This window comes from Molothrus ater, chromosome 4 (assembly GCF_012460135.2).
Source record: "Molothrus ater isolate BHLD 08-10-18 breed brown headed cowbird chromosome 4, BPBGC_Mater_1.1, whole genome shotgun sequence".
In the NCBI taxonomy this organism is placed as follows: Eukaryota; Metazoa; Chordata; class Aves; order Passeriformes; family Icteridae; genus Molothrus; species Molothrus ater.
The window spans coordinates 28,651,610-28,679,308 of NC_050481.2; the positions used below are offsets into that span (position 1 = coordinate 28,651,610).

At 41.2% G+C, this 27,699-nt stretch overlaps 1 protein-coding gene across 1 annotated transcript; it reads right to left on the reverse strand.

Moving 5' to 3' along the window:
* Positions 1–1,948: 1,948 nt before the first annotated feature.
* MTTP (microsomal triglyceride transfer protein) lies at positions 1,949–27,136 on the reverse strand. Its single transcript, XM_036382463.2, has 18 exons — positions 27,076–27,136; positions 22,591–22,778; positions 21,892–22,035; positions 19,806–19,913; positions 18,928–19,044; positions 17,731–17,870; positions 16,737–16,887; positions 13,282–13,439; positions 12,245–12,413; positions 11,556–11,663; positions 10,442–10,654; positions 9,221–9,432; positions 8,516–8,613; positions 8,293–8,414; positions 7,294–7,521; positions 3,523–3,647; positions 3,009–3,179; positions 1,949–2,163 (listed from the first exon to the last, which is right to left on the reverse strand). The coding sequence occupies exons 1-18, from the start codon at positions 27,134–27,136 to the stop codon at positions 1,995–1,997; spliced, it is 2,682 nt and encodes an 893-aa protein (XP_036238356.1). The 3' UTR covers positions 1,949–1,994.
* Between the last annotated feature and the right edge of the window lie 563 nt (positions 27,137–27,699).

Genomic DNA, 27,699 nt, shown 5'->3' on the forward strand with positions numbered 1-27,699 from the left:
GAGGTGTCATCTGTTGATATCTCAACTCTCTGCAAGTAAAAGAGTGATGGCAGCTATTTCATTGTCCACCTTCTGTATTTAGGGTGTCAGGTCTCTGCATTAGGAGACTGCCTCTTGCCAGGTGAGTGAGTAAGTAGCTCTGCTCTTCTTTTTGTTTTGTGTGACACAAAGAGCAAGTATTAATAACAAATACAAAGGTTTGTCTTCAGTTTGTTCCTGAAACAGCAGTGGAGGTATCAGAGTGTCTGCAACAGGGAGCAGACTGTGAGTGGATGCTGAGGGCAGTATTGACACTGAGGAGGACTGCCTGCCTCTTACCTCTCCTCTGGGCAGAGGGCTTGGGCAGGCACCTCCAGCCCATGGTGCATCCTCATCTAATCAGGAGGTCTCCTGATTAGAGAGGGAGCCCAGAACCTGAGTGCCAATTTAAATTATTGCTTCATACTGTGAAGGTGAGTAAAATGGTTCCTCTTACCCCAATCAAGAGCATTCCTTCCCTAATGAGAGGCTTTCTGTACCCAGAAGGTAACAGACAATAAGACTGGAAACAGTTTCTTCACACTGTATTTAACCTATTTTATTTAGGCTTTGACTAGAAATGTGCCAGCATTTTCAGGAAAGACAACAAGCAGACCACTTTTACATCCCACTGACAGCTTGATTTTTGCAGATTTCTGCACTCTTGGCTTTTACAACACAAAAGAGTTTCGATTTTTTTCTTATTCTTGTAATAAATTTTTTTTCATGACAATTTATGAGTTTTTCCCGGCTGCTTTTGGGTTTGGGATTTTAAAAAATAAACAATTGTTCTTGCCTTTTTATTTTACTTTTTTTTGTGAACAGCACTTGCCCACCTTGTCCTATAAAAATTAAATCAGATGGATCAGAGATCAGCTGAGCTGGGATGGGGTATATTCTTTTTTAATCTGCAATGCTGATGTAAAACTTTTTTTTATTTTTTCACATATCCTATGAAGACACTGCTTGAAGTGTCTAAGTAATTTTAATCAGAGAACTTGTCTGAGTAGTGATTATTTTTTGCATTGAAATACAAGCCTAACTTACCTAGAAGAAAATGTTCTGGCTCAGCACGGGCTTTGCTAGACTGTGCATCCAGAATCTATTTCTTTCAAGATCCTTTCCTTCTCCATAGTTCAGAATTGCCTTAGTGCATGCTCATTTTTTGAAATGCACCTGCCTTGATTACACACAGGGAGACAAATTTTGATGAGCTGCCAGTATTGGCTTAACTCTGCTCCTGCTTCTGGTAGCTACAGAAATTACATCATTGATTTCAATGAGAACAGAATTAAGGCAAATGTAAGTTCCTTCTGGAAACATAACCTCACACTGTTAATCAATTGTATTTAACTACAGCAGTTAATAAAAAAACTCCAAAAGATAAATAATAATAATCAAGTTCTGCCTGCTTAAAAAAACTCACAAAATCCTTTAAAATCATGTAAAATAAAACCTGCTTTTTTGTAAACAGGCAATACTGAGTAAGCAGGAATTCATGGTCCTATCTGGTTGTTAATTGTACTTGAATATTTGAACAGGGATCGGTCATAGGCCTAAAACACCTAAATACTTTAAAATACATTTATAAATAATCATTCTTTATACATCATAATTGTTCTTTCCACACACCAAAAACACAGACTTCTGTATTCCCCCAGAAAAAAAAAAAAAAGATTACTTTTGCTTTTGGCACAAAAAAGTAAAAATTAAGAACAAGCACCACCCTTATGGGAGTGCATAAACGCTACCAAATTGGTCTTTATTTGCCTTAGGGCTTTTTTTTTTACAAAAGTTTTAAATATAGGTTAATATGTAAACACTGTGCACACACTGAGAGTTTGATCCTGGCCCGTTGAAATCAATGGCAGATTTCCCATTAATGCAGCCGTGCAGGGTCAAGCTCCTCGCTGGAAAGGTGTGTGCAGGCCTAAGTCATTGAGGGATGCAGGAAAGCAGGAGCCCAGGCGCTGCTTTCAAAACCAGCTGCCAGCAGAGTCCGACTTGGCGCCGAACACCTTCTTGCACATGTTGGAGTTTTCCTGGTGCAGGGGGTATTCATTCCCGGCCAGCGTGGCTGCCTTCCCCCTCCTGGCCGTGTAGCGCCTGCCGGAGGGCAGGCTCTCGTACTTGGTCATGTGAGTCCTGCAAAGACACAGCACCGGGCTCTGCCATCAGCAGGTCTGTGCACAGCTGGCACCCCGCTGCCAACAGCTTGCACACAGGCCAGGGGGCCCTTCCACAGTGAGCAGACATAATCAGCAGATGTTTCAGTAGCTGCAGAGTAGCAGACACTGTTTTCTTAGGATTTCCTGAAGATTCTCAAAGTCTTAAAATACTCAGGTTTTTAACCATCTTTCAGATGAGAAAAACCTGAATGGAAATCTGGCACAGGCTCTACAAATGTTATCTTCTTTAGGTCTTAGCAAATAGGGATTAGGAGAGAGCAGCATACCCAATAAAGCCAATTTAATTACTATTTTTTGGCTACTGAAGAGCATCTTTTTAACCTTACTGCACAGTTGTTTAGTTTTCAGGAAAACTGGTGCCTTAATAAAGTGTGATAGAACACAATGGCTGCAGGAGTGCCAGACCAGGTACTTTTGTTGACATGAGTAAATAGCAGATAATGAAGAGAACTTTCCACTTCAGCTCCTGTATGGCTTTGCACGAGGTCACCATCAGAACTGATTGCACACGAGGGCACAACTGTCCTGCCACTTAAGTTAGTTCACTTGCAAAATTAAATTAAAAAATTGGACTGAAGTGCACATTCAGAGCTGATCAGTTGTGGTCTTCAGAAAGGTTATTTCTGAATCTCAGGGAGGAATGGGTTAGCAGAGAGGTCAGTGTGTGTAACAGCCTGCACTGCATCTCATTGTGTTAGGCTGAAATTTGTCCACAGTGGATAATCTCATGTCTGTGAAAACCAAAAGTTCCAGCAGCTGGCTGGAAAGACACTTCAGAAAGTGTGTGCTCTTAGCTCTTACCTGAATGGAGAGTCCACTCTATCCATCTGCATACAGACCAAAAATGGGTACTGTGAAAACTGCACTGTGGAGATGAAGTCCAAAGCTGTTTCTGTTTCCAAAGTGGTTTCCATACCAGTTTTTACAAAGAAGGAATCCACCTCGGTGTTACCAGCTACAAACATGGCTACCCTACAAAAAAAATTAGGCATCACAATTGTTTCAAAACACATTAAAAAAGAGGAAATTGAATTACAAATAGTCCTACTGCCCAAACAAAAACTGCCCTCAAAGGAGCCTGTTCTTCACGTAAAAGGTACATAAATTCACAAGAGACTAGTGGGAACTGGTATTATCCAGGTGGAAAGGAATAAAGAAGTAAAGATATTCTCCCATGCACATAACTATTCCATTCTATTTATTTAGTTGCTTAATTCTAACTCATCTGAAAGGTTTTTTATATTTAAATTTGGTGCTACCTTGGCTCAGAAGCCTGAGCTGCCTACAGCTACAGTGTGTGCTGGGGGTATCTCACCGGTTCTTGACGTTGGTTTTGGATTCCCGGTACCACAGGCTGAACTCCATTCCTCCAGAGATGTCGATGGCCAGCCCACCCATGAACTCTGCACTGGCTGTGGGCCCAGACTGCAGCTGGATTTCCTGGAGCCATGGCAAAGCACAGGTTACTGACTGCACACCTCTGAGGTTTCCTTATTCCCTTTGGTCCTGCACTCACACCACTTGCCATTTTGCAGGAACAAAAAGGAATAGAGGGATTTTCTGAAAGGATGGACAAAACATCCTGATGCACCTCCCTCCCCCAGAAATGGGATGAAGCTACAGCAAGGCACCTTGCATCCTTCCCCTCTCCCCTGTGTGCCAGCTGGCATCACTTCTGCACAGAGTGTCACTGCAGGGAATATCATGTCTCCAAGAGCTACCACACTAGCCCCACGGAGGCTGTGACAGCAGTCCAGCTAAATCAGATTGAACTCCTTGCTGGAAGCCCAGAACAAGTGCAGTGCAGTGTGACCAGCACCCCTGAGCAGACCTGTACTGGCAGTAGGATGCTGCCACTTGTGCAGTGGCTCCAAACCCACCATATGACAGGAATTACATCTTCAGTGGCTCGGTGGCCAAACCCATCAGCTAATGCACGTTAATTTGCATTAAATGCATTTTCTATCAAATATCAAATGTGCTCATGGCTTCATGAAACCTGTAATGCTGGACTGAAAGCACATCCATAAAGTCAATTTCGGAAGTGGTAATATAGCTCAGGGTCATGGCAGTTCATTCCTTTTAAGGTTTGACACACAGCCAAGATTTCAGGGTTCACCCAGCTTGGCAATCTATCTGTCTTTATATATTTGTCCTGCTTCCCTAAGAACTAGTGGATTAATTCACCATTTTAAAAGAAATATTAATTTGGGAAAAGCTTCTTTTGATCATGTGCTTCACATACAGGACACCTTCTTCAGTCTCACAGATGGTTTTTGCTCTCCTCTCAGGTTTCTGTGCCTGTGATATTCTCAGCACTTGTAATGTTGCAGGCCTTCATAGGACATGTGGGAATGTGAATTTCCTGCCCTTTTTTGATGTCCAGGCACACTAGAAATCTCTATTCTCTTCTTAGCTATTCAGTAGTCCAGTGGCTCCAACTAATGCTGTCTCAAGATTTAAGACAGAAGCAAGCAGAGAGTCAGTCCAGCTTCCTAATCCCTATAGCAAGGAGCAACATCAGGGAAGGTTTTTGTTCAGAACATTTATCTGGCTGTAATTGAAGACTCAGATAATTATGGTATTTGTACATGGTTACTTCACCTTTTAGGGTAAGTTAATTATCCTTGAAATTATTTCCTTGACAGAACCAGCTTGGCAGAGCCATCTTGGCAGTCAGTTGCTGCTAAAGTGGGCTTGAGATTTAAAGAATGCAGTGGGCTGGCTGTGGCTTATAAATCCAGCGTGACCCCAGCAAGTGTGGTCATATGATGCTCTGATTTCTTATTTTCACCCAAGTTAAAATCATGGATTGAAATTGAAACCTTTCTGAAATCAAAGGGAGTTTTTATACTGACTCCAATGAGACATAAAATACTTCCCTTGTTGGTCTGTTTAGGTGTAGACATAAAGCTTGTTTTACTTTATTTTACTTTGCTCTTAATTGGGACTGGATTGGTGGGTAGCTGCTAATGAGTGAGGAGGTAACAGTATACATGCTGGCAGAAATATGTACACACAACCAGAGGAGCAGATATTTTTAGATGTATTGTCAAATTGCACCCAAGAATATTAAAGTAGGCTGAGTTTACAAAGGCTGCATGGTTCAAGACTTAAATGCTACCTAGAATTAAGCTGTATTTGTCAGTGAAACCAGCAGAGAAGTTAAGGAGCACTTGTCATGTGTTTTACTAGCTCATCTATTTCCTTATTTATAGCTCAGCCCTGTCCCTCGTCTCATGTGCAAATCCAATCCAGGCTGATGGGAGGTGTAAATCACAGGGACCCAGCCTCCTAAGGAGAAGTATTTTCCTTTGCTTTCCTATTTTAAGCTTTGTGTCTCATTTGCAGTGGAAAATGTGACCCAAAAGATCAGAATCAGCCATTTTTTACTGTTTAAAATGCTGAAATATGCCATGTTTTAATAAGAAAGTGCCTTTATGTACTGCACTGTAATGCAATCTTACTGTAATGCAATGCAGAGATGGCTGCAACAAGCACTTCTCTGGGAACTGGCTACCTTCCACTGGGGTCTGGCTTTCAAGTGGCTTCTCTGACCTATCAATACAGTATTTCATTTCTCTGGGCTTCTGGCAGGTGTGTTGCCTAGGAGAACTATTAACACTGCTGAACTTTAATGCAGGTGACTTAGGAGTCTCAAAAACAGTTTTATGAGAGCTGTTTATTTTACAGCAGGAATATAACTTCTGGGTTATTCTTAGCCCTGAAACAACACTGTGGCCACATGGAAGTGCCAAAACCATGTTGATGTGCTGTTGAGTTGGAGTGTAGCTATAAGACCATTCTTAGAAAGATAGGCTGTGCTTAAAAGGCAGTTCAGCCTGAAGCTGTGTTCAACAGTGCTTTAAACCATTCCTGCCCTTGTGGGATGTGGAGGTAAGACACTGCTGCCAAGGCTTCCAAAAAGGCAGTGACTGACTGAAAACACTGCGCCCTGATCTTGTTAAAAATGGCCCACAGTCCCAGCCCTGGCTGCCCCAGACTTTTGAGAGGCTCTCCAAAGGCAATGAGTGGAGAATTTGCTGGCAGGCAGAGCTCTAGGGGTGCCCAGCCAGCTGATTCAGCCAGAATATGTCTGGAGCTTCGTGCATGCACAGCAGTTGGAAATATTTAGTTCTCTAAATGCTCCCTGTGCTCAGGACTAGACATGATTATCTTTCTCACCTCTGCGGTCTGTTTGTTAAATAGGTCACAGCAAAATTTTTGCCCATAATCTGCATGTGAACTGTAAAGCACTGCTGGAATGAGATTTAGTTAGCCAATTTGGGCACTACTTGGGAAGCCCTCTGGACTTAAAATACCATTAGAAGGAGTTGAGCTGGGTTCTGGATGGGGAAACCTGTCATATGCAGAGGGTGTTTCTGTGTAATTTTGAGCAGAGTGGATTGTCTCATCATCTACTTCTGGCATTTTCTTTGGCCATGAATTAAATGGGAAAAGCCAAAAGTAAAGTTTGAGACTGCAGATGTTTTGTGAGCTGAGTACAGCTGTTAAATCCACAGGTTCTAAGGAGATCCCAGCTTGGGAAGACCAAAGATATCAAACCAAGTGCTGACCCTGCACTTCGAGAGAGATGTCTAGATTCTTAGTCCTCCAATAACACATTATGCAGCCAGTTATATGTGAATCTATTTAAACACAAAATAAGAAAATCATTTGGGGTGCAGTTGCATAAAAATTGTGTAGTCCTCATTTTAATTGCTTGTTTTGCCTAGAAATAAACAGTTGAAATTTGGACCTCTTAGCATTGCTCTTTGAAGGATACTTCTCTGATTCATTCACCTGACAATTATTGCCTAACTGGACACAAGGTCCCTGGACAACTTGTGAAGAGGAAAATATCTGTTCTCACCTTTGTTCTAGGTTGCTTTTCATGTAATTTCATTCTGGTATTAATACCCATGACTTTTCTATTGCTCTCCTAGTAAAGGTAACCTGTATAACACTGGTCAAGTTTATCAGCATTGAGAATAAAGAAAATAAGGTGTCCTACAATAGCAGTGTGGGGGAGGAACCATCTGTGCTTAAGAGACAGAAAAAGAAGCAAACAGTGTGCTGTTAGTACCTGTAAGAAATCTGTGAGGAGGACAAGTCCTTTCACCACGTTCATGGGATCTCCAGTTGCCGAGAGCATTTTAGACATTAAATCACCATACCCTTGGAAAAATGTCACTGGCCTGAGCTGGAAACCAAACAGAATGGCTGACATGCCAGCAAAGGAGTCCAGGTTTTCCTCGCCTTCATCGGGAGTTGCAGCTATTATGGACTCCAGACCCTGAGCTTCGAGAACCACCTACGAAGGAACAGTGATACAGAGTCAATGAGAAAATCCTGCCCGACTCAGACTATTAACAACACCACATATTTTCTTTATGTTTAAATGCCTAATTCTAATGTATGTAGTTGTAGTGGAAAAGGTATGAGGGTAAGACTTAATGGAACTAGGAAGAGTACTTAGAAAAATGGAAAATAAAATAATCTCATGCCATGTTTTTGCCCTTTAGGTGCTGAGCAGGATTTACCCACATGCAGATCATAATCCTAAGACTAGTTTTCTTTCAAACACATTTTCCTTTATTCATATAACTATTTTTCAGGGACATTTGGGAGAAAAGGCCAGAGGTGTTCCACTGCACAATTTTTTTTCCTGCATAAATTTAGGAGAGTTATAATACTGAAGATTCTTGGCAATATCAAGAAAATTCTAAAACACAGACATTAAAATCTCTTTGATTTGTACACTTGATCTACTCCTTGAATTTCCCTTCTGTGACATAACCTGAACTGGGACCTGATTTTACAAACTCACAAAGCTTTTATTGATTACATCAGAGAAACAGCATAGGCTTTACACAGACACAGACCACAATGTATGATGAAGAACAAAACACTTGTTTTGTTTATGGCAAACATATGCCACTTCGTGGGGTTTTCCCCTGTTATTGGCTTGTTCTGTGCCCAGTGCAGCAAACCTTATGGTCTTAAGCATTAGCTGAATTGATTTAGAAGCTGTAAGAAAAGGACCACATACTGGCTAAGTTATTGTGCACAGTGTGGCAGTTACCTGGATGGCATGAAGGTCAGCGCTTCTGTCAAAAACACGGATGTTCATGTTACTTCTCCGTAAAATGCCAGAGCCGGAGTAGAGGATGTCGAGGCTGTACGTGGATGACACATCAGGACCACCTTAGTTAAAAAAGAAAGAAGGTACCTGTGACTACACTAGTGGATTAATGAAATGTTTGGGAATACAAAGAGGGTTCAAAGGCAGTTTCATGGTTACATACGTGTGATATATCCAGTGTAGGCAGAGGAAGAGCCCATCTTGGAGAAGCGATCGTAGTTATGGGCACGCATGTCCTTCAGAACTTGCCGAACTGTTTTGCTGTGGGATTTCAAAACAAAAAAACAAAACCACTGAGATACAAAAATGTTACAGTACCATGCATTACTTTTTCGTAGAAAGATCAAATTCGAGAGAGGGTGAATTTCCCAGTAGGAAAGAGGGTCTTCAAAACCCTTACCTTTTCCCACTGAAAATCTGCCCTAACCCAGAGTATCTCTTTCAATTTCATGTACTCCCTGCAGTCATAGGAAGAAAGGCAAGGAAAGATCTTGCTTGAAAATTAATGTTTTTAAGAAGAAGATATATATTGATTATTTTCATTCTCACACTCTGATGTTTAAAATTTTTCCACATCACTGGTTTTGAAAATACAAAAGCAAGGGATCATTTGAGAGAACTAAGATCAACAGAAGACATTTTTCACAGTAATGCAAGTCAGATGCCCAATTATTTTTTCTACCTGTGAAAATGTGAATAGCTATTAAAATAATGACATTGAAATTAAGGGATTTATTCTGAAATAGCAATACAAACGACATAAAAACAAGATATTCTTTTATACTCTCCTTAAGTTTTAGTAATTCATGAGAACCTGTGTGTTCTCTGTAAGGAAGGGCTGTATTTATTTACACTGAAGTTAATGTACCTGGAAGGCATTTCAAAGCGCAGTATATCTTGGATCATGGAGAGCATGTACTTGTTCATTTCCATTGGCAGTTCCCCAATGGAGAGCAGGATGTTTTTCACTTCCATGTAGGATGGGTTACTGTTTAAGATGATGGCAGCTGCTGTGGTTCTCACTGTCTTTTCGTGGATTTTGCGAGTCTGGTGGTATATCCTGTTCATTGTTTCCTTCACCTGGTCAGGAAACACATTATTCACTCAGTGCTCATGCAGATGACTGGGCAAAGTACAGGTTGGAATCTCGTTTATAATATCAGCTTAAGTTAGCTTAGTTAGCTCCATAGCTAAGGCTAATACATAAGGATATATTTTCAGCATCATGTTTTTCATGGTCCTTTTGGAATGTTGAGACATGTATAGCTCAGTGACCACAAGGACAAGCGGGACATCTGTTATGTTCTCTCAGCCACAGACCAAATACAGCCTTACACACTGGTTTTCAAAGCAGGGCTGTAAATAAGTAGCAGCACTAAGAACAAATGTGACAGTGGTAAGACAGAGATTTTCTTGACTGTTAAGGAAACGTACTTTAAAAACCAAGAATATTGTTATTTTAATTTTCTAGATAGTGCCTGTGGTCGCGTGTCCCTGAGAAGATTGTGACACATCCTTGTTACAGGGGAGTCTGTGGAAAGCCATGTAGTCCCACTGAATGGCCTCCTATATGCTCATTGCAGAGCAGTATCCTGACAGCCTCAATCCTGATGGCCAGCTGCAGGTATGAAATGGAATGCAAGGTAATGCAGCAGAGGCAAGACCTACCACTGTTTTCTATGTTTTTTCCTATTCTTAGAGCCTGCAGGGTAAAATTAAGCTATTTTACCCTTCTCTTACTTTGTGTGCTCTCCCTGTGTGAAAGCACAAGGAAGAAGAGGGGCTGCAGAGATGCCCAAGGGCTCCCTCTGGCGAGCAGAGCCCGGTTTTCCCAGCAGACTGCGGGCTACCTTTGGTAGCTGCGTGTGACCCTGGAGCCAAGGGCTGACTAGCACTTGCCCACCAGTCCATTCCTTGCCTTCAGCATGTTGACTGCACCACACAGCTTGGTGCCATCAGCAAACTTACTGAGATTGGACTCAACCTCACTGTCCATGTCGGTGATGACAAGAAATGAATTCTGTGAATTTACCCTTTATTTTTAATACAGTCTCCTGCACTTCTTTTCTTGGGCAGTGTATTTTCTTACCTCTTTGGTGAGAAAAGAAGGATCATATCTCTGCAAGGCAGTGGCAGCAAGGCTGCTGATGGGCCCTTCTCCTGACTCAGCATACTTCAGGAGCACTGGAATTGCTTCGGGAAGGAGCGCGTTCTTCAGTGCCAGCAGGTACATCTGCACGTTGTCATCTTTGTTGGCCTTCTCCAGTCTATTCAGAATCAACCTTTTGGCTTCCACAACAGCCTAAGAAAATCAACAGCACATTAAATGGTGATTATAAACCTCCCTTTTTTCTGCAGGAGTAGAAGGGGCAGGGCTGGGTTCTGGCATGGTTTTGTGGCACAGGGCTAGCAAAGGTTTCATTTGTACGTTGATGGCTTCCTTCAAGCATAACCAAAGAGACTGCAGCTACAGTGACACCTAATCCAAAGTTTTATCACTTGCCAGCTGCTCCTGACCTGATTCAGGGACTTCACAGGTCCTTCTTGTGGGGCCAACAAGTTCCCACAAAAAAAAAGGCAAGGGAAGTATTCTTCAGTGCCTCAGAACATGATGTTATAAAACTACTTGGCAATTAACAAGGGAGATTAAAAGGACCTGTTCAGGTAATTAAAAGGGCTCTGTATCTTTTCAGTGATGTGCTGCAGTGCTGAACAACACAGATCCAGCAGCCTTGTCTGATCATTCTCATCCTCTAACACCAGCATCTACTCAGTTCATGCTCAGAGTAAAAGTCTTCCTCCTTCTATGCATGTTCAGGGCACAGTTGAATCAATGAATCAATGAATTTTCTTCACAGTGGTGAAATAACCTAAGGTGATTGCAAATAACAAACAGATCCTGAGTTGGCCAGTGTTTCTCTGAGGATATGCAAAACTTTTGGACAAGGCAGCACAAGCACTGCTTCTGCTGACAGGTTCAGCCACAGAAATGGGAAGAGACAAGATTAAAGCCTAAATCTGACAAAGTAGAGGTCATTATTAAAAAAAATACAATCCTCTATCAAATATAGGAGTTCATGGACTTATTTTAAGTGGGAGAATCTGCTTCTCATGTCTGTCCTGCTCCCCCAGTAATGTCACCAGGGATCAGTCCTGTGTATTGCAGACCAGAACTTGGGCAGCAGTGACCATCAGATACTCACTGGCAGCTTGCAGCCATCCCTGTCACACAGCTTTCTAATGAGTGCTCCCATGACAATGACAAGAGTTTCTCTGATTTCTTGACTGGCGACATCCCCCTTGAACTTCTCCTGCCATGCAAAAGCAAAGCTGTTTAGTATCTCAGTGTAAACATGACAAGCCACACTGCTGTGGGTTCAACAGGTTCCCTCATTTTCTGTGAACAATAATGCAATGCAAAGGCAGTGATTACCATGATGGCCTGGGCTCAGGCTAAGCACAGCACAGCTCTATCATTACATATATATTACATATAATAACTCCACGCCATTTTCACCTTCAGTTACATTCAGTGTCTGAAGTAGATTCATTTGGAAAAAAAAAAAGGGGATTTACAGTTCTGATTACAGGACTTTTATAAGGCAACAATCAAACAATCCTCAAATTATTTTCTTAACATTCAGTATGATGTTTCTTTTTCAAGTAATGGATTTTGGTAATATTTTACAAAGTAATTAGACTTTCAGTCTGGACATAGGAATGTTTGTTGCTTGCAGGCTCTATGTTAATAGCACATTTATAGGAAACCCTGGAAGGCATAAAGAAAGGAAAATTAGAAACAGCAACAGTTGTTTCTTCTTCTCTTCCCCTTTGAGTGGGACAAGGCATAAGAGTATTAGCTCTGTTGTATTTGTTTTGTCCTTGGACTTACAGTTAATGATTTCAGGAGTGTTTCACTGGGGTGAGAAGCAAATCCACAGGCGTACAGGAACCGTTCCTGCAGGAGAGAAGTGCTTGCATCCTTAAAGTCAAGAAACTCCAGCACGGCCTCCAGTGATTCTGGGGTCTGAGCCGAGGTTACAGCATCCACTACCTGTGGACTACAAAGAAGTGCAAATTAAATGAACATATCCTTGCAATGAGCCAGTCAATACTGAAAAGACTTGGTTGCATATTGAGAGAAAGAAGCTTATGTACTGAAACTGCTCTTCATTGCAAGTAAGAGAATCTTTCACTCTTGTTGGAAAAAGTGTCCCTGAACTTTCACCTCAAAATGGTACACAGATTCATATCCATGGACAGTATTTTAATTTATGCAAATAAGGGACCAAAAAGAGTTTAACAACCCAACAATCACAAGTTATTAAAGTTTACAGGAAAAGGCTGTAGTTATAAAGAAGTGTTTTAGTACTGCATGCACAATGAAACATAGAGAAAAGGCTTCTATGCTGCCTGAGTGACTCTCAGGTTTATCTCCATTGCTAACAACTGCTACAATTTATTTGAAAGATCCCGACCATATGACTCAGAAATGCTTCTCACTCTCAAGTTTCAGTGTGCATGCTGTTCACAACCAAACTCTAATACTAGGACAATTCCCAGGCATCAACGTTGCCTGGGAATACTTCTTTGTTGTATTTCCTATTGAAGGAAACCAATGAGAAGTCAAGAACAAGTTATAGGGCGTTTCAGAACAACCATTTGGTTTGAGAACCTTTGGCTAAACTACAAACCATGTTGGCCTTGCACTGTAGATAAAACCCTGGTGGCTGAAGGGTGTGCTGAAAATTTATTATATTACAAGAACAAACATAACTTTAAAAAAATCCTTTTCCTGTAGACAGTACTGAACACTTGGCTTGCATTGCTAGGACATCACCAGCAGAACTCAATCTCTTTGTATGCAATTTGCCCTTCTGCATTTTTCAGTAACTTAAACCTTTTAAAAGGTTGTTCATGGTAACTTACAGAAGTTCTTTATTTTCACTTTTAATAATTTTCAGTATCTCCTCCTTCGTAGCTTTTCTGATGTTCTGAATGAAGGACAAAAAGCTTTTTGCTGCATCAGGTTTGGAAAGTTTGTCAGGATGCATTTGTTCTCTGATGTTCTTCCAGTGCTCAGAAAGCTGAAAAACAATTCATATTATGTCAAACCTTTCAGATTATGGCTTCAGTTCTCAAAATCAGACTAAATAAATGCTGATATGTAGGCCAGCTGTTGCTCAAAGTAGCTGAAATCCAACAGACTTATGATCCTTTAGCTCAGTATTAGGTAATTTATGATATCCCAGCACAAATATCTTAGAAATCTTTCTATAGCTGTCTCTCTTCCAACTCTTTATTATTTTCCTGATGTTGTACATGACCTTCACTGCAATCTCTTTTGGAACAATAAAATTTATTTATACTGTAACTGGAATAAAGGGAATTCTCTTCTCTTGCAAATTTACCATGCTTTCTCGTGAATATGGTGTTTGCCTTATGTTCCCATTTCTTCCTAAGTAGATTTTTTTTTAAAGAAAGGGAGATGCACAATTCCCAACTCACTAATTAATAATGTTTTTTGAGAAGATGGTAATTTTGGGTTAGTATAGAACAGGATTAAATGTCCAAGAAGTTATTCCCATTTTTTCCATAAACTTTCATACAAAGGGATTTGTAGCTATTGTACAAAATGAAAGGCAAGATTGTGGTTGCTGTATTTATTCTCACATCACATTTTTTACCTGAACAAGCCAATGTGGTAGCAAAGCACCCATATCTGTCCTTCCAGATACACTCCCATAAGAAACTGGTGCCAGTATTTTGACCTTTCTTCTCTCCCTTGCCTTTGCCTCTGTTATCTCAAGTTATCGAGAACATTCCTTGGTGAAAACTCAGCTGTTCTTTGCAGCAGTCTTTACTGCAGTTTTCCTGAGTGGGAAATAACAGTAGCACCCACCCATCTGACCTTCACTAAAATAGTTCCCCTCTGTGGATTTTGTGTTGAGCAATAGCACTTGAACCTGCTGGCAATTAGAAGAATCATTCATCAGTACAGAGTGCAACTTCTATTGACTGTAACAAACAATAATTAGGCAACAATGATTGAGACATAGGATATTTCCTGAGGATTAATGACCAGCTGGGAGGAGCTCATGTTCTGAGGCACAGATGGGTCTTTTAACCGCAACTGGTAATTAGTGCTTAGCACCAAGGTCAGTGTTGCTATTATTAACTGAAATTGGATAAATATATAGGTCACTTTTTATTCCCCCTGTTGAAGTTGCACCACAGTCCAGCAAAAAAAACCCTCTAACCTCATTACTCCTACATTTTCTCCTGTGCAGAGCCCAGCTGTGTGGGCTGCTCTTAGTCAGTTTGGCCCATACTCTAGAGACAAGCAAGGTGGGAGATGCAAGCTGGAGCTATCTCAAGAAAAAGAGAATGGAGACCAAGCCTTCCTTTGGGCGGTGCTCAGGAGCAGTTGCCATCTCCTGCAGTGACCCAGGCATTAAAAACACCATTTTCATTCACAGTTGACTTTTCTGACATTCTGATGTGAATGTCAGGCAGTTTGGATTAAAAAACCCAAACATTCAGGCACAAGATGCACACACTTCCACATGGCAATTCAGCGTGGACATGGACCTGTGTTTCTCTGACAGAGAGATCAGAACAGCGGTCCTGTGGGCACTCTAGGAAAACTCCAGCCAAACCAACAGGTTCTAAACTGAGCAGGAGTTGGTTTTGAATGCCTGTGCATGACAGCTGTTTACCAATGTACAAAGGGTGGCTGCACAAGACAGAACAAACCCACCTTCAGACAGGGCAAAAATCCTTCCCCATAGGAACCATGAGCATAAAAGAGTGTAAGATACATGAGCTCTTCTGAAAAGAGCATGCTTTGTGTTGTCTTAACACAGAAATCTAGACCTGATTTTAAGTGCAAACTTTTGCCATAAACTCAGAGAAGCTAGTGCTGCCATATGGGAAATGAGGGTAGTAATGGTTATTTTATCAAATTCATAAAATAGAGATAAGACCTGATACAATTTTAAAAGAGCTTTGAGAATGTAAAACTCTAAGGTATAGCATGTCAGCAGGGCATTAATGTATACCATGAAATATAAGTACCATATGATATGTTGCTGCTTTGGATACAGTGTTCTGTTTATAGAGCTCATCTTTTCATAGCAGTTACTGAAAAATACAGTGAGAAAGCAGAACTTCATTCTCCCCGTGCCATTAGGTTTATAATGACATAGCTCGGTCCCCAGGCAGTGCTCTGGAATTATACCCTGTGTTTATTATCTTGGTCTGAAAATTGTAACTGTTGTGACAAACTCAGTCCCAAGTGACAAATTGGTCAGCACAAACCCCGACAGGCAGAGTCAGGGAAAAACCACCTGTCCCTACTCTGTTTAAGATGCCTTGATATTCCCTGCTCAGAACTGCCCCAGCACACGGGCAGCATCATTTCTATATTCCCCAAATATGTGGTTTTGGTCTTCCCTGTGGTTCAACAAGAATTAGATAAGAAAAATTATTACAGTGTAATGCTACTTCCAAATAACTAGCAAAAGTTCCAATACAGGAACATGTTTGTGCTCATAAGGAGTATCTCTGGAGGACTAAAATTCTGTGTGCTGAATAGAACTATATCTTGCTTATCAACACTGGAGAATAATGATCCTTAATGTTCCCATTCATTCCTCAATGGTAATAGCATTAATACTCTTTGCCAACAGTCACTGTAGTAATCTATTTAGTTTATGATGAACATCATTAGTAAAACAAAAGATTATGCATTTACACTGTCATGCTCTTAGCCTTCAGATGTCTTAAATAAAAAAAAACAAGGCAATGTTTTTCCCAGGAAAAATGAGAACATTATTGGACTCCCCAAGAATACTAAAGCCCCATTTTATACTTGTAAAATACCTATAAAATCCTTTAAACAAAAGACTTCCTTGGGGTCAGGTAGTAAGAAGAGGTTAAATATACCACCCACAAATGCTTAGCCTGCCTGAGGAATGGCTAATGAACTTGAATCCTAGTAACAGTTCAGCTCCTCCATGACAAAACTGTTTACAAACACAAGTCAGCAATCTTAAAATTAATTTCCACCCAGAGAAAATAAGGTGAACCCAGCTCAAAGCTGACAAGGTGAGATAAAACAACAGGGTGCTGTATTTTCTAGTGATCTGGAGAAATATGGCAGTCTTTAAAAGAGAGCAAAAAGGTTGGTACTTTTATTGGTAGATCTTACAACACTCTTGAGGGGTGAGCACCATTGCAACACTTCCATACTCCATACTCCAGGGTGCATTTTATATTGCTATACTGGACCTGTCCTAGTTCTGCTTGGACAGAAAATTTGCTTTCACACTTGTCCTGCTCAGCTAAGCAACCTTATGTCCAATGAACCTGTGTTTACTTACTGAAGGGCACTTTTTGCATTCGGATTTCACTGGCTCTGCTTCCAGAGGAATGGCAACATAATTGGGGTCCAAGGTCTTGATCACACCACTGACTTGCTTTGCAGCGATCAGTCCCGTCCCAGCTTGGACTGACTTCAGTTCCAGCCTCTGCCTGTACATCCACACAGTGAGGACACCATTAGAGCCCACCAAGGGGAAACAAAAAACCCCTCCACAGACAAAAAAATATAGAATACAGACTAACTGAAGTCTTATTTTAAAATGTTCAGAACATGGCAAGTCTGTGGGGCTTTTAAGGTAACGGAAGTATCTGATACCAGCAAAATTATTGCTAGAGTTATGTGTAATAAAATACCTGTATGAGAGACTTTCTAAAGCACAGATTTGTAACACTTGATAAACAGCCTTCAGTATTCACATACATTCTGAAATGTTTCATATATTTGTTCTTAAAAGATCTGGAAAGTGAAATTTTTGAATGTACTTTTTCCTTTAAATATCTATTATTACTGAGATGCCTGAATCATTTATCTTGTATGAGTATCTCCACACTTTCAGTGCTTTGGAGCCTGGAGTCTAACACAGATCTAGGTTTCACAGTTGTTTCCTTTCTACACAGTAGATTTTATTTTCTACACTTCCAAACTCTCATATGCTAGAAATGGAAATCCAACAGAAGTATTTCTTGAGAAATGAGAAGACAGAACACCTATAGCACTAATGGGTAGATTAAAAGGATTTGGCCAATTCCTGCTGTTTCCCATTAACTTCTTATGAATGCCATTATTTATTATTTGTGGTGTGGTAGAACCCTTAATCAAAGCTGGACCTGGTACCTGACACAGTTGGACCTGTATATGGATAAAAAAGAGACCTAAACCCTTACCTGAAGAGTTCACAGCCTTAGATCTCAATTCTATAAAACCTACACATGTAACCTGACTTGAACCACTAGTCCTGCCCCCTTCAATGACAGTCCAATTGCCCAACTTACTTTGAAACTATTTTGGCACCTGTTTTTCGTCGGTAATTCAGAGCGAAAACGAAATTTTCTTCTGCCTTAATGGATTTAATGAAGCTGTCTTCTAGCACATAAACTGTAGCAGATGTGGCTTTTGTACTGACATCCAATATCTGAAAATAATTTAAAAATAAAACAGAGAGAAGGTTATTCAACAACAAAATAGGAAAAGAGCTCACTGTTCCAAATGAGGGCAAGACTTGTCATGAAGTAGAGCCATATGAAGAAGGTGCATATAGGCTGGCATCTCAAATTAAGCCTATGAACCAGGTTTTCAAGTATCCCCTTTGCAGTAAGTAGCCACTCATATCTACACCATGTGCTTCAAATTCAGTATGTACCAGGGTACAAGATAGTAGGAGCAGGGTAGGAAGTTATGAAGCAGGCTGCAACTGAGAAAACATCCAGTACTACATTTTGTAAGATATGCTTTAAATAAGATAAGAATCTTTTCCAGAGAAATATCTTGTAAATGAGATTGTCATGTTCACAATCAAACAGATCAATGAACAGATTGTCATGTTCACAGATCAAACAAGATGGCTGGTTTTGCTTCTTGTTTTGTAAACAAGACGATGTCTTTGTGGTGTGAAAATGGGGAACCCAGTCAAGGTGTTAATGCAGTTTATTAAGAGAGTGTGTGGTGTCTTTGTACTTCTCTGAGCTGAGAAAGGTCAGTTTCTGATGTGGAGAATCCCAGTGCCTTCAGCAGGTGTCCAGCCTGTCCTCAGCAGTGACTACTTAGAAAGACATTTACTAACAGTGGAGGACCACTAGGGCTGTAGTAGGGTTTCATTTACCTCTATGGCACATCTCCCGTATTACACCTGTGCATTAGGAAAGCCTTTGACCTTACAGGCAAGCCTGACCAGGCTCCATTCAGGAGTCAGCATCTTGCCTGGCATTTAAAGCAGATGGGGAAAAGGTTACTATTATCACTATGACTGCACCTGTATCAGCTGAGTCAAAGTGGTTTACACCACAGGAGAATCCATTACCTGTTCTCTCCATGAGAACTACATATGACATTTGGGCTAGTAAAACTACAAAATTTACATATCGAATTTGCTTCCTCTGATGCCAGAAGGACTTCTGAGAAGATGAGTGGTAGCTGCTAAGAATATATTTTAAATAGGAAGAATAGATTTTATTTTGTTAAAGAAATCATACCCGATTGTGGCTGGTAAATCTTTTCTTTTCTATTTCACAGGAGTCCAGGTCTTTTATTTTAGTCACTTGATCTTGCCGCACATGGTAAGTAGTATCACATTTCCCAGAAATGTCCACCTTGGAAAAGAGAGTTAGATTAGGACAATTTCTTGAATTTATCTTTGGGACATCCCAACACCTTCCAAAGATGAAGCATTTTCTCCACTGTTGGAATCCTGTACCTGAGATGCTGTACTGCTTGGGTTTGTTTAACAGTTTTGAGGATGTCAAAACTACCTATCTAACTATCTGCTTTGGATTGGCAGGGGTACTGTTCATTAGAAGGCTAGGAAGAAAAGTAACAATGGCTGTTTAAACAAAATAATTAGGAAATACCAGGCAGCTTACACTATACTCACAAATTTGAGTTAAATTTGAGCTTTGTTTAAGGGGACAGGCTTAGAAATTTAACAATGGAAGGCAACTTAAATGGATGCAGCTAAATCAGTGCTGACTTTGTGTGGGTACTTGGATTTAGAACGGGTCTCCACTGAACTGAATTTAGGAATCAGCCAACTTTAAACAGCAGTATAATCAATTTTATAGTGACCTGGTTTAAGGTGGTTTATTACCAAATTTATAGTGCTAAATTTATAAAGGCATTTTAAATCAAATGGATTGCACTACTTCTTTATGCTAATTGCAGCGATTTGATTTGTGTCACCAAATATGCAGAAGACTGTCTTTATGTCCCTAACCTCATATGTTATCAAAGGACTGATTTCTATCACAGTTCACTCTTTCTGAAGTCAGCAGGAACCACAAGTCTGCCTTCCAGAGCAGATCAGGCTCTGCCTGTTCCTCGTGTGATGATAATCTTGCCTGATAGAGCACCATACCTCACGGGAAGAACCAGAGTGCAGCTGTAGTTGGAAAAGGCTAGCCAGACCTCTCTTAATGTTCTGAGTAAAACCAGGTTCATTTTGATATGAGTAGAAGGTTTTGATCTGCAGGAATTAAAAAAAACAAAACAAAACAAAAAACCAAACATATAAAAAACATTCAAAAGTGTGTAACAAATCTGGTTAAATTAGAAAGGAATAGTGAGGATCCACTCTAGAAAAACCTTTACTTTGAATTTGGATCTGTTATTTGCTTATTTTGAGCAAACTGTTGAGGCTGCAGAGCCTGGCAATAACTGTACAAACATGTTTTGGCCTTCAGCTGAACCTAAGTACGGTTTCAGTGCAGTGAGCATCTCTCCTCCTGGAATTAGAGAGAATTTCGATGGGAAATGGGAAACTTTTCATACTTTCACAGGCAACTCATTTTTCTGCATAATCCTCAGGTAATCGCTCCCCACAGGGGCATATCTGTTGCACTTTAATCACAGGTTACAAAAACTCAGGATGAATCATAGATAAATCACAGATTTAATTACTTCAATGACGTGTCAAACATATCACAACCTTTGCACTTCATGGGTCAACTATTGTGCTTGAGCCTCTCCTCTGGTAACAAGACTTTGCACCTCCACTCTGCATTCAAGGTGCTTTAAAAGTGCCCCTTTATCTGGAACTGTGAGTACAATCAGTGTGTTATCTTGGGGTAACCCTGAAAAGTGAATTTACTGTGCCAGGGATGAAATTGTCATACCACAAAAAAATCATAGAAGGAGCACATAGACCCTACCACCTGAGAAAAAGCCCAAGTTTTTAATACTACATCTTCGCCTTAGCATATGAAAGTGTGCAATGTATGAGGAGCAGATGCATTCTGTGTTCCTCTGGTACCTCTGTTCTTATGTAGGGATGTGTGCAGTTCACAGCCAGCACTGTCCTGTTTCTTTTTATGTTGTGTAAAACTGATGACAAGGCTGAGTCTGAAAGTTACTGAGCAGGTCTGATAGCAGCTGCAATTCAGCAGGCTGAGCTGGCAGCCAGGGTATGTGCTCAGTGCCTATTTACAGCAGGAGGTAAAGATCCTGCTGGGATAGAGTATCACAGCTCTCACTGCGCTCTGCAGAGGGGAAAAGGGAGTGTGACCTTCAACCTTCCTCCTTTCTCACAGCCTCTCCTGCCCCACCTGCTGAGCATTGCTCAGGCTGCAGAGGGGAAAATGGGGCTCTTGGCCTAATGCCACAAGCAACAGGAGGGTGAAGGACCAGGGGCAGGAGCAGTCATGGCTTGAGCCCCACCACTCCCTGGCCACAAGAGTATGCTGAGTACAAGGGCAGCTCTCATAAGCAGCTCTGCAGGGGAAAAGAGAGTGGGATGGATGTACTTGAATCCCCTTCTCAGAGAAATAGGGACACTGAGAGCTACAAAGGACATGGGTGCTCCTGTGCTGGGACAGCACTTTGGTGCTCTCTCAGGGCAGGTTAAAAAACCCAGGCACATGTTGAGACACATCTGCTCTCTGACCCTTCTCTTCTGATTTTCGGAGACTGTCTCCCAGTGGGGGAAAAACATGTAAGGCTGTAGCTCTTTCAGCATCAAGCTCATTAACTTGCTAGGTGACACAGAAGAAATTAGGAAATCCAGGGAGCTAGGAAAAGCAATCCTGGTAAAATACTTGATAAGGGTTTAAAGTGATTAACACTCTACTGAGTTCCTCACAGACTCAGTAGAACATCCCTCATGACAAATTGTATCTGCTTTTCTGCCTTCAGATCTTGGACAAAATCTTGCCCTGGCTGAAGTTAATAGCACAAATCCCACACAGCAATTGTGCATATATCCAATGTGTACCTGTCTTTGTGGACAATCTGCTCTTTACTTTCCCATTGTGTGGTGTTCTTCTAGGCTTGGGCTAGAAGGTAAATTACAGTCTGTTCTCAACTACTGTATTGCACACAGAATGATAGGACACAATGGCTTATTAAAAACACTGAGTGAATAGTGAACTGGTAAATTCTTCAAGTCTGTTACAAAAGATATGTGTCATGTTTCCTTAGGGACTGAATTTTAAAAGACAGGCTCTTACTTTTCCACGGACTAGCTCAACCATTATGGGCTTCTGTAAAGCCTCCAGATACTCTTTCCCGATGATCTTCTCTGTGCTTTTTCCTTTGAAGATGTTTTTATCAGCTGGACGCTCATTCACATTTTCAACCTGAACATCTTTCATCTAGCAAATCAAAAGCAGAGAAAATTAATGTAGAGAGCACTGTAGAATTGGCCTGGAGTAGAGTAGATAGACTAAATCACATAATAAATGTTCTTTATTTCTGGTGCTGATTATTAATCTTCCATGATTACTATGTCAGTTTACAAAAGAAGCCAGCACTCTCCACTGGGGAAATAAGTCTCAGAAAATGTCACCAGAAAGCTAAGTACCAAACCCAGTTTCTATTTAGAAGTATTTGCAGTTACAACTGAGGACAACATATTGCCCCTCAGGTGAGGGCTTACACACCAATTGCTTGAAGCTATAGGTGCTGTATGAAGCAATTTCTAAATACAGGAGACATTCTGAAGTGCTGGCTTATGATGTTAGATAGATACTTGTGAAATCTTATTCTATAGGAATTAGATCATCAAAGCAGCTGGGTTTAGTTGATGAGACTGGAGAATAAAAGGTTTAGCTCATGTTCCAAAAGTGAGTTCTCTGAGATTAGATCAGCAGCTAGATAAGTGCAGAAAAGATTTGGTATGTTTTAAGTTGTCTGATGGCAATAATTACCGTAATTTTGACCAGCTGGTCATCATCATTGTCAGGATTTCTCCATAAGAGGTTGACATCCACACCAGAAGAAATCCGATATCCTGCACTTTTCTGCAGGGATGCTTTCACCTGATCAACATAGACTTCAGCTGAGTAAGCAAACTTATATAGCTTGTCATTATTTAGGCTGGGCCCAGTAGTGTGCCCTGTTTGGAAAGCAAAAACAAACAGCATTTTAGAATTGACTAACACTCATAATCTACCATTTTCTCTAAGAAATCTTTAGAAAAATTAAAAATTTAATTACAAGCAAAAGATTTGTGGGACTGATCCTGCTACTCTTGATTACAGAGGCTGTCTCACTGAAGCAGCTGGGGTTTTTTGTGATTAAGTTGACACTGATCATACATATTTAACATAAGAAAGGTGACAAAATCCTTTGTTCTAGCTCTTTAAGACTGTCAGATTCTTTTCTTCAGCTATGTTAGCATTACAAATTAATCCAAAATTATTTGCAACTCAAAATACTGTTAATAATCACACAATTTGTGCGCTTAGCAATGTGAAATGCACTGATGTGATTTGTTGGGGCCAACATAAATCATTCTCTGTATCTCTTGCACATTTATTGGGAATCCTTCCATGGAGAGTCTTGCCCAAGGGTGACATGAATGTGATGAAAACATTTAGAATGTATTTTTTAGAAAAAATAATTAAGCTCTTGTTCTTTCAACCAAATAATTGTTCCCATAGCTGTGTCTCTGTTGTTAATTTATATATTTTAAGGAATGTAAAAGGGAAGAGAAGGGAAAATAAGCTGGCTGTACACTAAGTGCTCTTAACATTCTCAAAGCAAACACACACAGAGTGACCTTAGGTGCTATCTCTAAGCAGCACAGCACCAGCCTCACACACCCAAATGCTTCACCACTGAATGCACTGGAGATTTCTTCATGGAGTTCAGGAGGTACAGAGCAGAAACAAGTTCACAACAGAGTTAATCTAAGAAACACAAAGTGCTGTCCTCAGGGAGATGCATCTCAGTCTTATGACAAGTGCAGGGAAGGGCAGAGGAAAGAAGAAAAATCTCTCACAACAGCTCAGAAAAATTCTTAAGCATGCTGTAATGGAATCAGTGTCTTTAAAGCAGAGATTCATCAGGCTATCCTGATTTATGTTATATCCCTCTGTTTTATCTGACTCACTTAAATAAACGTCAAATCACTGCACTGATAGAAAGGAAAATCAGTCTTATTTCACTTTAATATTTTAAAGCCCATTTAGGTGGGTGCCCAGGGTAGTTCCATCATGGCTGGATGGGTACATTCTACAGTTCTTAAAGAGTCCAAAACCCCTGCTTCATTAAGACTTTGCATCACATTGTTTCCCTGTTCACTCAGATACCATGACAGTGGATTAAGGTGAGCATCAAAGAACCTTTCCCTGAGCAAAATGGACACTCCAGCAAGTTTAATCTGCAAGTTGTGTAAACTGGCAAAGTTACAGAACCAAACAGACTTTATGCCAGCTGGGGATGTGGTTCAGGAAGTCTGGTGATCCCAGTGGGCTCAGCCTGCTCACATGTGAGAGGCCAAAGCTGTAACTATGGATTTTTTCCAGGGGAGGTTGAAGGATTCATGTTGGCACAATGGGGCTTGTCTGGTTTTGCGTGTCTTGTGTGTCTGTTTCAAAACAAAGTCACCAAGAGGCATGCAACCCTTCCTGGAGGTTTACTGTGAATTTCCTAGCCAATTTCCTTCCCCAGTTCCCTGCTTTGAAGCTACCTTTGAGAGCAGAGGGTGCTCAGTGCCTGCTCAGAGGTGGCTATGCCTTTCAGGGACACCCCAGGTTCCCTGTAGTCCCTTGGAGCCAGTTGCTTCCTGGTTCAAAATGTCCTTGACTTGCAGCAGAAACTGCAGTGCAAAGGACTTAGTATTGGCTGAGATTTTAGGAATACCACCCACTAGGTGCATTATAAACACAGTCCCATCTAAAGGAAAAAGTAGGGGAATAGCACATCCAAGACAAATTATCTGGGTGCTCAGAGACAAGTCTCTTATTAGTTAAGGTGCATGTTATGGTTTTGCTCCCTCCCTATTCTCAGTTAAAAGCACATTTCACCTACCCTCTTCCTTTCCCCACAGCTGAACACATACATGGTTTTATTCTTCTTTTGTAAGAGTTCCTTCCCTCCTCCTCCCTTTTAGCATTTGCTTGTCCCCAAATACAATAGAGATGCTCCATCCTAAAGGAAACAGATGAGCAAATGATGCAGCAGCTTCTTGCAAGTGTCATGGAAGAAACTAATAATTGCAAAGTATTCCTGGGAGCTAAGAACATGAGGTTTTGAAAACTTTCACCAATTCACACATAGAAAACACTGCAGGAGCCAGGGAAGAAGACACCTTTAGTTGCCAGACTTGGAAAGGTTAGGCCACGAGTGGATGATGATAAGAGAAGCAGCAGGGATCAGGCAGTATTGAAAGCAGTCCCAAAGAGTTAGCACTTATCCCTGTGGAAATGGGGAACCCAAGAGAGACAACTGAATAGTGTGGTCAGGCTGAGAGGCAGGAGGGATCTTGACACATGACAGACAGAGGCACAGAGTCACTGAGCAGAACCAGTACTCAAAACAACACAACTAAATTTTCATGCCAACTTCCACAAAGAAAACACCAGTACTTTTAAAAAGGAATATTGCAACATCTTTCTGATAGAAACTTTTCTTAATAGAAAGACACTCTTTTAAAAGCTCCTTCCTTTGTATTCAGCACTGCACTGGAATCCTTGCTGCCTGTGCAGCCATTGACATTTCAGCTGATGGCAAGTGTCCCACTGCCTGAGAAGGGAGGAGAGATGGACACACAGACTGCCACCAGCCCAGCCAAGCTCTCTGGGGGTCAGAAGTGCTGCTTCCAAGGTGGAGTGCATAACACATAGTTTGACTAGTAATGTTAAGTGTCTGTCATTAAGGGTAACATGCCAAGTCTATAATTAAATCATGATACTGTATAATACAGAAGGTTACACTGCATGAGTAGAAACAGCTGTCAAGTCCTGTGCCTTTTATTAATACATATGGCATGCACAGCATGTGTGTCTCTAACTACTTGCTAGCTCTACCTTCATAAATCATATTTGCCACTATCTCTGACACCAGATAGCTTTAAAAAGCAAACCCCATCCGCTGATTTGAAAACATTTTTCAAGTGGAACTGCAGTAGGAAAGTTTTATGTGTGCTGACCTACCTGAATTGAACAGAATAATGTTTTGATATTTCCAAAAGGCAGCGTGGCCTGATGAAAAGGTAAAACACCAATCCTAATCCCAGCTCTCACCCTGAGGCCCTAAGTGGCCTTTGGGACAGTAATTTAGCTCTCAATCTCGCTGCACAAGAGAAGAAATGTGGCAGAGCTGAAGGGGTGACTAATAAAAGGGAAAATGCTTGCTCAGTATCCTGGGGAGTGTGACAAGCAAATACTACTTCACATCAAGAAGCTTTGCTTAATTGATATTAAGGGAGGCTGGGAAGATCAGACACAGAAATGTGGCACATTGGTACCTAGCCATAAACTGAATGTGGCAGTCTCATGAAATAAAATCACAGGTAAAGGAATTGCTTGCAAATTTCTCTCCTTCATAATTCCTGTCATGAGGGTGTATAGAGGCAGGGAAGAAGGAAGGTTGCTGCTCTGTGCTTACACAGTGTCCTGGATTCCCTGCAGGAAGCAGGAGGTGGCACCCATCAGAGCATCTCTACAGCCTTTTCAACAGCTTAGCCCAGGATGGCGCGCTCCCCTTGTTTCCCCTCATGATGAAGACATCCTCATTAAACTAAAAACTCAGCTTATGTTATAAGGTTGCTGCTCCTCTAAATTTAATGTGAAGTTGTACATGAAGAGCCACTACTATAGACACCTTTCCTTGTTTCATACATTGGCACTGCTGAAGCAGACAGTCTCCAAGATTTCATACCCTTGACTCTGTCAGGACACCTGAGTAAAGCTCTGCTCACAGGTGAGATGTTCTGCAGACATCCAGATTTTCAAGACTTAATGCAGAGCAACGTTTTCATGAAATTAACAGGATGCTTCTTACTGACTTCAGTGGTAGCTGAGTCAACTGCTCAGAAGCTGAAACCTGGGCAGCCCTGAGCACTTCCTGGCTCTGCTCCACAGAGCACTCCATGTGTTTAACTTCTGAGCGTGTGAAAAGTCCCTTGAAGTCAGTGCCCCTACAGTATGTCCTGATTAAGCAAGTTCAAGATCTCTGATCTCCTGGTCACACCACTAGCCCTGTGCACTTGAAAACATCATCTCCTCCATCACCTCTGCTGAGAGGAATGCCACAAGCACTTAAACCTAGCTAGTAAATGCATCTTGTATTATTCAAGCATGTCTGAGTAAAGCTGATAATTTTTGAGGCAAAACAGAGATCTGCATACACACACTGGCTTTGCCTCTGCTGAGGCAGAAGGTGAACCAAGCCCAGTACAGACCTACCTTTCACAGAGGCTGAGTAGGTGGAAATGATGCAAAGGAACAGCACTGTAAGAAGAATCATGCTGGACTCTGCCGAGCTCCTGACTGCAGCATGAAGTGTGAGAACCTCCAAGAAGTGAGCTGAGAGTGGAGCTTGCAGAGAGAGCCACAGGCTTGGCCACACTGTTTATCTAGATGTAGTAAAGGTCAGATTCCAAATTCCACACTCAGGTACTAAGTTCATTAAAGGACTTCCAGTTAATTATTAAGAACTAAGGTAACTGGCAGTTTCTACCCCATTTTATCGATCACCCTGGCTTTCATTTTTGAGTGAAAAAATGAGCCCACACAGACCCATTACTGAGCAGCAGAGCCCACCTCCAGTGCTGGAAGAACCAGGAGATCCTGTTACCACTCCTCTCTGTGAACGAAAGGACCATCAGCTCTGTTTCTGCCAGGGGCCAGATCCTGACCACTGTTTCCACTGTCTTGCATCATCTGTCATCATCTCTGAGCAACTTAGAAGCAGAGGTTTTTTAAGGGTCTTCCAGGAAGCAGAAGTACATGGGATTTATCAGTGTCATCCCAAAAACTGATACTAGTTCATTACAGACTCAGATGTGATGTCAGTGCCTGATGCACTGT

Bases quoted from the DNA above. Each gene is read 5' to 3' on its own strand.
- MTTP (XM_036382463.2), bottom strand. From the start codon at position 27,136: ATGATTCTTCTTACAGTGCTGTTCCTTTGCATCATTTCCACCTACTCA. The intron at 22,036-22,590 runs GTAATTATTGCC...TTGATTTGCTAG, and splicing joins ACCAGCTGGTCAAAATTACG to ATGAAAGATGTTCAGGTTGA. The intron at 13,440-16,736 runs GTAAGTAAACAC...ATTGTTTTTCAG, and splicing joins AATGCAAAAAGTGCCCTTCA to CTTTCTGAGCACTGGAAGAA.